General features: G+C 36.5%; 1 protein-coding gene across 2 annotated transcripts; it reads right to left on the reverse strand.

The window, feature by feature from the left end:
- Window positions 1-3,094: 3,094 nt before the first annotated feature.
- On the reverse strand, window positions 3,095-11,759 carry LOC105791324 (ABC transporter F family member 3). Of its 2 annotated transcripts, XM_052634263.1 has the most exons (19): window positions 11,387-11,759; window positions 11,053-11,265; window positions 10,770-10,959; window positions 10,386-10,594; window positions 10,112-10,270; window positions 8,698-8,826; window positions 8,515-8,616; window positions 8,266-8,412; window positions 7,720-7,782; window positions 7,569-7,615; window positions 7,398-7,457; window positions 7,093-7,175; window positions 6,654-6,748; window positions 5,163-5,249; window positions 4,968-5,055; window positions 4,500-4,585; window positions 4,316-4,378; window positions 4,044-4,203; window positions 3,095-3,274 (listed from the first exon to the last, which is right to left on the reverse strand). In XM_052634263.1, exons 1-18 carry the CDS (start codon window positions 11,588-11,590, stop codon window positions 4,078-4,080), a joined length of 2,151 nt encoding a protein of 716 aa, XP_052490223.1. In that variant the 5' UTR covers window positions 11,591-11,759; the 3' UTR covers window positions 3,095-3,274; window positions 4,044-4,077. The 2 variants fall into 2 exon arrangements, with proteins under 2 accessions (XP_052490223.1, XP_012474808.1); XM_012619354.2 differs by lacking the exon at window positions 3,095-3,274 and having other exon boundaries at window positions 3,704-4,203.
- Between the last annotated feature and the right edge of the window lie 594 nt (window positions 11,760-12,353).

Genomic DNA, 12,353 nt, shown 5'->3' on the forward strand with positions numbered 1-12,353 from the left:
TCAAATTTTGCATTCAGCTCTATGGAAACACTTCCGTTCCTCAAAAACACACTTACCACCCTTAGCACAACCTTGGACGTTTACCATCCTTAAGCTCACAATCAGTCCAGTTACAAGCGAACTGATAGGGAGGGATCCATATAATCAACAATTTTACTCCAAATGTAGAATTCCTCTACCTCTAAAGTAAGAAAAAAAAAAGAAAAAAAAAGAGGTACTATGCATTTGAATTCCTCGAAAAACATGACATTCTAGATGATTCTTCTTCTTCTTCTTCTTCTTCTTTAGTTTAGAAGACAACAGCATCAACTGTTCAGCTGGCCTTGATGGACGGTTCAATATCATGTTAGACTCTTAAGGGAGATCTACAAAGCAGATGAACATAGTGTAGAGAGTGAGAAGGTGGATATGCCCCTCAGAGTGAGTTCAGTTCCACAATGAAGCATTCAGAAATTGGAACGACTTGCAGCATTTCATACTCATCACCGGAGCCCTTCAAATACAGATTCTCTTTTACCAACAACAAAACAAGAACCATAAATACTCGCAAACTTAGAGACAAGGGTAATGCCTAGTCGCCGGCTACTACTTGTGATTAGGGTTTCAGTTCTGTTTTTAAACAAAGGACGAGGATGGGGGTTGGGGCCTTTAGGCTTTCCTCCGTAGGGCTGGCCCACAAGGCCCAATTACCTTGAAATTTGTATATTGAGGGCAGCCTCACATACATTACTGGTATTACTCTCCAATAGAAATTAGATTTCTTACATCCATAGAAGACTCGAGAAAGAGAACCCATTCCCCACTCTTAATATAACTATTACAAAGCAAAATTGCAGGATTTGGATATTTTGTTTCATTGCATAAATAGAGATGATCTATTTATTTACTATAACTATTATATTATCAGGGGTTCCAGCATATTCTGAAAATTGCATTCTGCTAATTACTTAAAATTCATGAGCAAGAAGAGGCCATTCATAAATCTAATAATAGCAGAGATAAGAGGAGAGTAGGTAAAGTAATCGCTGTTCAAACTAATCAATTATCTAGAATGTTATATGGTCCATGGATCATTTTTGGCAGTAAATCCTGGGAAAAGTGAAGAATCCTGGTTAGATGAAGCGACAAATAATCCAAATGTCCGGATGACAGACCAATATTTAAGTAGTTAAGTGCCAAAAACCCCGCTCCTTGGTTCAAAGCAAAAGCACAGTCAAGTCCTGACGTCTTTGCAGCTCCAAATTTTAATGAGAAGGAAATAAAGTTTCTTAGTTACTGCTGTAGAAGAGAGAAGTGATTATATAAATGTGTTAAACTGGGGATAAGGTGTCACAGCATATACAAAACCAGGACAAAGTTGATGGAAACGTCTCCACAAAAGCAGGCCAAAGTTAAGGTACCTAAGAGTAAGACTTTGAAGGGAAAGAGGGCAAGGTTGTATATCATTCGCCGTTGCATATTCATGCTGCTTTGTTGGAAGGATCAGGGAGACAAAAATCTTGGGTAATCTCAAACATTCATGCTATATAATGTTATTTTAGACATTTAGATTACAACAAAACTATGCAATATTTGTATAAGAACCAGATAGCATGGGCTAAAATACACAAGTTCATTTGCTAGAAATGCTAAAGGCGGCAACAGAAAATACAGTCTCTCTCTCTTTTTCCATTTTCTCCTTTTTCTTACTGAGCAAAAAATAATTGGCTTTTTTCGTTTGCCAAGCATAGTTATTAGTTACCTGAATCCATCTAATCGTCTTAGGTTTATTTTGCTTAGAAAGTAAATAAGAGTCTGAATAAGAAAGCAAGACTAAGCCATTGTGATAGCAACATGCATATTTCTTCGGTAAACATCCAAGTTCAGAATACACATGTGCATTCAAATAGAAGAAAATGACCTAGGAATAAGTACCTAACTGCAAATATAATCATATAACAGCTTAAGGTTGACATATCATTAAAGCTATAACTTTCCCTGGGGCTAATAACAGGCCAATGTATTGTACAAGGACATGTAAATATAAAGCTCTCTTGTGAACCATGACAGAATTTGAAACGAGCTTAGAGACGGACAATTCTAAGGGCCGCTAGGCCCCTAATTTACAGGAACATATTGCTCCATTTGAAGATAGGAAGGACTTATAGCTAAATGCCTAATTAGACACCTGATCATCATTTCTCAAGTTCCTTTCCATTAGTCAGAAGCCCATTGAAAGGAAAGGAGAAACCTTTGTAGTTAAAAATGTAGTTCTATGTCTGAGAAGCCTAAATCCATATGCTTGCTTACGAAGGCCCTAACTCAACTTTTATTTTCTCATCGAAGACCAAAAGCTGCCTACCACTCCCAAATTAAGCAACGAGATTGTATAGAACCAACATGGTTAATCCAGGAGCTGCACCTTTTGGCAAGAAAAGAAAAGGCATGTGTAGTCAATCCAAGTCAGCAATCGGATCTTAATGAAACACCCTAAAAAGAAAATGTGAACTCTCTCCTTTATGAAAAATGCACATAGTTTTGAAAGATTCCGAAGAACTGATTAAACCAATCTCCATCAATCATCTTAATATGAACTCATTGCATAGCTTCAAAAGATTACAATTCAATATTTAAATCACACACACACACACAGTAACTCCTTTAACTGATAAGGAAAAGACAGTTCCACAACGAAACCTAGGAATCAAATTCAAACTCCATATTGTTCGATCGGGTTTTGACTTGTGACTTTTGAGAAAACACAGCACCAACAGACTTAGATGATTGAATATCCAAAAAAAAAAAGGCCTTTATTACACAAGAGTTCCCTTTTCAATCAGGACGACCAACAAATATAGAGCATTTAAAGTTTCCTTAATACTTTTTTCTTGGTTCTGTATACAAAGACCATAAATCAAGAGAAAGCAAGAGAGTATATGACGTGGCAAGTACCGACAGAGATATTTAGGAGTAGGTGAGAGGGCGGTCCTTGGCCTCGTTGGGATTGTCGTCATCGTCAGGGTCGTTGGTGGAGAGGTTAACGCAGGAGAAGCGCTCGAGAGAGGAGAAAAAGGCGGAGACCACAGTGGCGCTGACCCAGGTTGCCACCTCTCCCAACTTCTCACGAGATATCAAGCTGGTGGAATTGTTGCCCTCGCTGTTATCCATTCTTATTCTACTTCTTGTTCTGAAATCGATTGGATTACTGAGATTTGAAACCCGCTGAAGGAGGATTCTCACTTTATCTCTTGTCGGTTAAGGAGGCGAAGCCGCCAAGGGGCATTCTAGAAGGCTTCTAAAATAATATAGAAAATATAGAAAATAAGGTCCTATCAAAAGTCTAGCAATTAGTGTAGTGGTATCATAGTACCCTCCCACGGTACTGGATGGGGTTCGATTCTCCGCATGCACAATAATCGTAATATGTAATTTTAAACTACATCACAACTCTGCATTTGACACACCTTTTTTATGTTACATTTTTTTGGAAAGTAGCCGAAAACATGGTTGAGGAAGTTATCGCAAGTTTGCGAGAACATTTAAGCTGAATGTTTCAGCACCTTCTTTAACTAGCTTGACCAGGGCTTAGATTTGATATTTTAATGTACTCGAATGCCTGAATATTTATTTTTTAAAGAACCCCCTTGAGCTTAGGCATGCCATGCTTTTCACTTGCATTTCAAGTCGTCTATGGAGTCCAATTGGAAACCCCAAAAGAAAAACCTGGTCTTTGAAGCTCGTATTTTTAACTATTAGCAGCAAATATTAAATATATATTTACATAAAAACTGTTTAGTATTTGAATTGATAGCTAAGCCCAAAAAAAATGCGGTGCTGTAGGTGTACTGTAGACCTCATAGCGCAAAGATGAAGCTTCAAGTAATCTCATGAGAATCAATAACAAAAGCAAACGAAAAAGCTTTATCCCTCAAATTGAGAAAGCAAATCATAGTTTTTTTTTTACTTCAAATTCCATACCCAGAAATCCCTCTTATTGCATTTGAACAAAAAAAAACTTTTTCCCCCAAAAAGAAACAAGGAATTTGCTCTAAACCTCGAATTACCTTCATGTAGAAAATTTGATATCGGATAACAGTTTTAGGAAGAGGACTGGAGAAGCTTCTTATAGTCCTGGAAAGTTCCATGGAAAGGGTTCACCCTCCCCTCAGACACCACCCACAGTTCATCTACACTTCCAGATATCAGATGTTCATCATGACTAACCTGCAGGAGCCATCACACACAATTCCATCTCAGAATTTCGAAATAGGACCAAAATAATCTTAATATTTATTTATTGTGCAAACTAAAATGACAAAGACAACACGACTTATACCATCAGAATCCCTCCTTGGAACAAGACAAGGCCTTGAATTAGTGCCTCCACAGCATCCAAATCCTAATTTCAGTGTCACAGTCAGTGGTTATAAAACTTTCCATGCAAATCCTGGAATTATTGAAGACTTAACCATGTCTTAATATCAAGAAATATGGAGAGAGAAAAAAATATTACGACTTACAAGATGATTGGATGGCTCATCAAGCAATATTATGTGTGGTTTCTTGAAAGTTATCTTTGCAAAAGCAACTCTACTTTTTTGACCACCTAGCATTGGCAATCAAAGCAATTAGAAACATGTCTGGGCATATGTAAATGCACAAGTATATAGGGTAAATCAAAATCCCAGCCAACAGCCATGCGATGTATTGTAGAAAGTACTGGACTTATGCACCCAATGATCAGGACTCACTCGTTTGTAGCCTCAAATACCACAACAAAAAAAAAAAAAAAAAAAAAAAGACAATTCAAAAACCAACTCTTTTATAACATCAAAAAACAATATTCTGCTGTTTTTCATGGTAGGCCTTCAATTAGCCAGTATCAAAACCTTTTGAGATTCAAAGTTCAGTCTCATTACCGATTTATAGAAACAAACTTCAAATTATCCATTATATCCTAACATGATAAGAAAGTAAAGTAAACATACCAGACAAAGTATACATTGGCTGCAGTGCAAGATTTCCAGTCACACCAAAAGAACCCAAGTGTCCACGAAGTTTTTGTTCAGGCACTCCCTGCAAGACAGAAACATCAAACAAGGGATTCAACCACATCCAGTCACTTAAGCATTGTAGATGGTTCTCACACCACAGGTAAGGACTCAGAAGAACACAAAACTTACTGGATAGCAGCGCATCATATATAGCAGGGGATTTGAGGACAGGTCTAGCCCATCAACATGGTGTTGACTGAACACAGCAATGCGAACCTGTTTGATATAATAATGTCAGTTTCCTTGAGCATAACATGTCAAGACCAATATTAGCTTTCACTAATGCGACAGTTGATGTAGTAATGTCAGTCTCCTTCAACCAAACATGTATACCACTAGTGGTTTTTGTTAAGCTGACCAGTTTTGTTATCAATCATGTCACATAATGTCAGCCCCATTTAAAATGCAAAAATATATCACTTTCCTTGAGCATAACATGTCAAGACCAATATTAGCTTTCACCAATGCTACAGTTGATGTAGTAATGTCAGTCTCCTTCAACCAAACATGTATACAACCACTAGTGGTTTTTGTTAAGCTGACCAGTTTGTTATCAATCGTATGTCACATAATGTCAGCCCCATTTAAAATGCAAAAATATATCACTGTACTTTGTGTATAACTGGTACTTAATCCAATTTTGAATAACCAAATCCCCTTATAATTAATGTCATTTTTCACCAACGCAAGGGAGCAATGATTAAGCCCCTTGTTTGGCACCCCAATGACCAACGTTCAAACCCTGCTGACATAACCCCCCCCCCTTCCCCCGATTTGTAACGTACCAAAAAAAAGTCACTTTTCTATAGTATAATATTGAATTAGTGCTATTTCTCTCTTTTTCAAATTTTTTAAACTTGAGACCCTTGGAGATTGGTATTATTGGAGAATTTTGAATTTTCTATGTGAGAAAACAAAGAATGTTAAACAGCATTACAGTTCCCAAAAAGCATCCATCGTCAAGCACAAGACTCAATCAAAGGGTGAAAGGAGTAGTTTATGATAACAGTACAGAATGCGAATGTGGAATAAATAATTAATGGATTCTCTTAGCAATGAACAGTCATTTTAGGGCAATCTGAAACTTAAAGACAGACAAATATTATGGGATGAAGGAGTCTAAAACTGACTATGATGCAGATTAATAGGGTGAGAGCCTAGTAATGTATTTGGTACAGGACAGATCTCAGAATGTTGAAACCTATAAGAAATTATGGTGAGTGGTTAGTTCTGAAAATGAAGAATTAAGAGAATGGGCCATAAGAAAGCCTATAGATAAAGCACACTACCAATTTCAATTACTTGAAGCAGTATGGTCTCAGATATTATAAAAGAAGAAAATATTTAAAAGACGATGAATGAGTAGAAGGAATTAAGTATTTATAGTCAAAGTATAGAAGTAGGTCTATGACAGAGAGACCCCGGAAACAGTACAATAACTAGTTAAATCCAACTCCAGAAGACTAAAATGTCATATAATAGAGAAGGAAAAAGTTCAAACATATTGCAAGACAAAAGAAGCAACATTATTAGAATTTGATTCATTAGTAGTAAGTGAACTGAGAAAGAATATGTAACATACAGAAAATCAATTATAGGAAAATGGAAAATTTAAGCTACCTTAGCCGAACGAAAAACTGTCCCAGAGATTGGTTGTAGTTCCCCAGCAATTAATTTAAGTATTGTTGACTTTCCAATCCCATTTGGACCAACCACTGCATAATGGTGGAAATAGAGGTTAAAAATGAACCATAAATATGACAGTAAAGGCATTAATTGCTCGAATATCCATGATTGCTTAAAAATGGGCATTTAGAGACACCATAAATTGGAATCACATCTTCATCTAGTTTTTCCTATAAATAAATTACACCTGGTACAAGCATTTCTTTTATTTATTCAAACACTTAAAGAGACCTTTTTTATTTCTTTTTCTTTTGTTTTCCTTTGAGGTAAGTGTGCCGTATAAGGAGTAGGAAAAAGAGAAAGGAACATGGATGAGGTTCCACAGTCGAAAAGTTTAAATGAAAAAAAAAACTCAAGGAGCAATTATCCTTACTTGCTATGCGGCTGTCTAGATCTATACCAAAATTGAGATTCTTAAACAATACTGGGCCCCCAGGATAGCCAAATGATGCATCACTGCAAACATTGCAACAAACATCAACACTGAACAATAAGCAGCCGATCCTAAACACTTCAAGAAGTCAACTTGATAAAAGTCAAAATAATTATACACAGATGTCAGAACCTGAGCCACAAAGTAAGACAAGTCAAATGTAAAGTACCAAATAGCCATTTGGCACTTGACGTTTCAGGACTGACATCATTATTCCAAATTCTTCTAAAGAACTGAAAACAAACCTGAAACTTATGATAGGAGGCCCTGGTCTATCATCTGGGGTTGGGAACTCAAATTTGTAACTGCATAACAAAATAGCCAACTCAGTTATAAATAAATAAACCCCAATGGAATCTAAAAGCCAACTCAAGGGTCATAAAATTGATAAGACAAAAGCACTGAAGGAGATATACTCGGGGTCATTAACAATTTCATCTACATGCTCCATCCGCTCCAATGCCTATAGAAGTAAAGGGAACCAATCAGCTCGGGCATATAAAGAGAGAATTGGACCAATATAAGTATAACTACATAAAATTATCCCAAATTATATATAAAATTGACCTTGATTCTGGACTGAACAAGCGATGCTCTCTTTGCATTATACCTAAATTTATCAATAAAGGCCTGCAGAAAAAACATTTTAAAAAAATCAACAAGATTTATATGCCAAACACGATGTAATACTATAATTCATGAAAAACAAAAAGAAATATATCAGTAAAAGCATCTATTATTTTAACAATGGAAAAAATTATCATAAAAAGATAAGAGGGGCTTACTGGAAACCATGAATGAAATGTCATTAATATGCCAAATTAGTAGGACAGAAATTTATAAATAACCCAAGCCTTCTCTGGCATGAAACAGAATAGAAGCAGACTTGTCATTTTCGCTATGGTTGATATGATGGTATTAAAGGAGGAGGGAGGGGATGAGAGAAGAACTAGTCATAGATTGAAATATGCTCTAAATGACTAACTACCAACATGTTGCATAAAAACATCAATTAACAAAAGAATAGTATTGATGTAATTTTATTAAGATGACCATACACAAGAAAATGCAGCAGCAATTAGTATTGTTTAAGTTCAGTTCAACGGAGAAGACCTGCATGTGGGATCTTGCTCGTTCATTTGCCTCAACGGCTTTCTGTTGGTTCTTAATCTGTTCCTGTCTTGTCTTCTCAAAGGTATCATAATTTCCTTTGTAGGCTGTCAATTTTTGTCCTTGTAGATGAATAATGTCAGTAACCACCTGAAAATAAAAGCAACATTGTAAAGAGAAACAGAAAATTATTATGTCAATTGGTAATTGTAGAAAGGATGAACTAGAAAACAAATAGCAGAAGGGCAATACCAAATTCAAGAATTCTCTAGCATGAGACACAACTATAAATGTTTTTGGCCACTTCACCAGGTAAGATTCCAGCCACAGGACAGCATGAAGATCAAGATGATTCTGAAAAGAATATAAAAATTACATCCTATCAGGTTCCAGAAAAAATGCATGCCACAAAACAATGTAAGACAAATAATTTACCGTAGGTTCATCAAGAAGCAACAAATCAGGTTCTATAAATAGTGCACGGGCTAGAGCAATTCGCATTCTCCATCCTCCAGAAAATGTTTTTGTTGCCCTCTGCTGCATTTCTGGAGAGAAACTGAGACCCTGGAAATTTTTCAGCAAGAGAGATAATAGTTAACATGAATGAAGTTGTCCATTATGCAACTAAATACAACATTGTAAAAACAACCTGCATGCTATTTATTATTTAGATTACATGCTATGTGTAGTTAATGAGGACCAAGAAAGAAAGCAAATAAGAAATTATATAACTTGAGTGGTTTGAATCCCATCCAAAGTCCTTATCATGCTTTGCCTATAGCACACTTGTTCTACAATGGAAGTCCAGGGGTAAATTTCCCTCACAATAAGACTCGGATGGATTTAAACAGGCTGCAAGCAGAACAGACAGAAAGATTCTTTTTTTCTTTCAAGATATTTAGGATGTCACTTCAAGTAACTATGGGACTCAGAACCCCTCCCCACAAAGGATACCTCCCAGAGAAGCCTGATGATAACTACTCAACTGCCTCCTCCAGCATCTGACTAGTCAAAGCATCCCAGAAACAAACACCTGTCCAAAGCCACAACTTTCTACTCTTTCCAAGTCCAAGACAAAATACCTAATTATAGGGAGTGGGAGTGCACCACCGACTTTGTCACCATTTAGGAGCATGGTTTCAGACAACTGACGTCCATAATGAAGTCCCTCTTCTTAGCCGAATAAGTGGAATGTGGAACTTTTCATAAAATACAACCTCTAGGAGGAGAAGACCCTACAAGTCTTTAACAGGGAGCCAAGAATCCATTCACTTCATAAGCTGTTTGATCCTTAAAAACAAATGTATTACTTTTTTCATCTAGTAGCAGTAGCTTTCCTGATCATGAGATTAGGAGGTTAGAATCATGGACTTAAATTGCGGTGATGGATGCATTTTCAGTTGCATCATGTTTTTTTACAGTTGCAGACATAACCAATATTGCCACCAGTTTCCGTATGAATATCAGCAACTATGGGGAGCCAAAGCACATAATAACAGAAGTAACAATGCATTATGATTTCTACTTAGCACACATAACAAAGATCAAAAAAGCAAACAACTAATTTGAGTGGGTTGAAAACCCATCCTAGGCCTTTTTCATGATTTGTCTTGTACCAGTAACTTTTCCTATCATGAGATTAGGAGGTTAGCACACATTAACCAACACATGTCTACAACCTGACTTCCTTAAATAAAATAAAATATTAAAAAAGAAAGGTTTTTCTTCCTCTGCTTCTTTTTACTTATTAAAACCTTGACTTATTGTCTCATTTTCATTGCAATTACTGTATCTACTATCAGGCATGCACTTTTAGGTCACCAACCAAAGACATTCTTTGAGAACTTACAGCAAGAATAGAAGCTGCACGAGACTCTGCAGAATCTGCATCAATGACCTCAAGCCTTTTGTATATCTGCTCAAGTCTTTGCAAGATGGCATCTTTATCAGGCATCCCATTTAGATCTTCTCCACTCTTTCCATTTTCATCTTCAAGGTCCAATTCTTTCTAAAGAGAAACAATAAAGTTATCAGAAAGATCACAAGAAAAAGGACATAAACAGTGATGTGAATCAATACAAAGATACATTGTTTTCCTAGATAAAAAAGTTAATTGCTTCAACCTGTCGTGCAAGTAAATTAGCTTCCTCTTGCAAAAGCTGGGTTCTTTCGATATCAGAGTTAAGAACACACTGCAAGGCTGTTGTATCATCACCAACTACTTCTTGCTCAACATGTAGAATCTGGCAGTTTGAAGGAATTCCTTCAATAGCATGCATAGCCATGTACCTAAGGAATGTTGTCTTCCCTGTACCATTTCTTCCCACAAGACCTGCAAAGAGAATGGCATAATAGATCAGAAACAACTCGCAAGATAATGATGCAAGAAGTCAACAAGGCATTGTCAAGGGAACAATATCCATGTCTCTTCATAAAGTTCTTAAATTTCTTTCTTTCCCTATTCTTGGTACTAGAGCAACTCTATGCAAACATGGAACATAACCCACCATAATGCCTTCCAAAAGAAAGTGTAACTGAACCATCAACAATAAGATCCCGACCACCAACTGAAACATTGAAGTTCTCCATATGAATATCCCTAACAGCTGGGCCGCCACTAGAGTCATGATTCACACAAACAACAGGCATTCCTTCCCTAGCTGCTTCCATCTCTGCTAGATGCATTTGGTATTGTGCCTGCACATCACATGACAGAAGAACACAAACAATTAAATAGTTTCTTAGTTGTTTCACATTACTGCACATCATAATTGATTTGACTAGTCATACCTCTCTTTGGCGCTCCTCCTTTCTCTTCCTCCTCTCGAGCTTCATTTTATCGCGTTCAGACAGTAATGGACCATCAACTGGCTCTGGCTTTTTCTTTGGAGCCGCCTCCTCCATACCTTCATTCATCCTAAATGGCGTTGCTAGGCTCCGGACAGTTGGCTTCGGTTTAACCAACCCATGCTTTCCGAATTTCTCAGATAGTGTACTACAAACCTGCCATGAATTCCACAAGAAATTTACCAATTGAATTCAGTTTCTTTCTTTCTTTCTTCCAACCAGTATTATCCATGTATAATATGGAATTAGGAAATAAGAGAAACGATGGAAGCTATACCTTGCGGCACTCGGAAAAGTCAGAAACGCATTCGGCGGCAACTAGGAGCTCACCGATGGCCTCGAAGGCGCCATCACCGTCCTCTCCGAAGTCGAAATCTTCGTCAGCGAGGACGTTGATGATGTAATCAATGATTGGTTTATCCACATCCTCGGCTCTGCGGCCTAGCACCTCGTGCACTACAGAGCTTGCCACTTCAGTCATGGCAATTCCTGATCTCTTCTTTGTCCCCTTTGTTTCGTTCAAAGAATCGAATTAAGGAAGGAAATGGGAAGGGAAATGAATGCCCTTTCTTGATTTTTTATGTGTAACGTTTTCGGGTTTTGCTGCTACCAGAGTAGATTTTACAAGTGTTAACGTTAGGGTTTAATCGACGGTATGTCCCCTTTTTTTTCTTAAAACAAAATGTAAATTACACCCTTTTTTTTCTTTTTTCTTTTTTCTTTTTTCTTTTTTCTTTTTTAATTCTCTTAAAGGTAACTGTTAGTCACTAAATTACGGGTAAATTTTCGTTTTAGTCACTTAACTAAAAAAGCTATAATTTGGTCACCGAATTATCCAAAATTTTTAATTTAAGTCACTATAATGTTAAAATTGATATTATATTAATACTGCTTACACCAATCGAAAGCTCTTTTTTCCTTCTTTTTTATAGTTCAGTTTTTTTTCATTAAACAACTTTGGACATTATGAATTTACGAACCAAAATTCAAATAGTTATTTTCTCCGATATCTGAAATTGACTGTCAGATCAACTTTGAATCTCAGGTATGTTCTTTTACTTGTCAATGGATACTAATCTACCATATAGATCATTGAATTGTCGCTTAAGCTTGCTAACGGAACTTAAAAAAAAAAAGAACCTTAATAGCCTAATGACTTAAATAAAAATTTTTGGATAGTTCAGTGACTTAAATGAAAATTTTTTATTAGTTAAGTAATTAAATTTTAACTTTTTAATTAAGTG

This window comes from Gossypium raimondii, chromosome 8 (assembly GCF_025698545.1).
Source record: "Gossypium raimondii isolate GPD5lz chromosome 8, ASM2569854v1, whole genome shotgun sequence".
Taxonomy (NCBI): Eukaryota; Viridiplantae; Streptophyta; class Magnoliopsida; order Malvales; family Malvaceae; genus Gossypium; species Gossypium raimondii.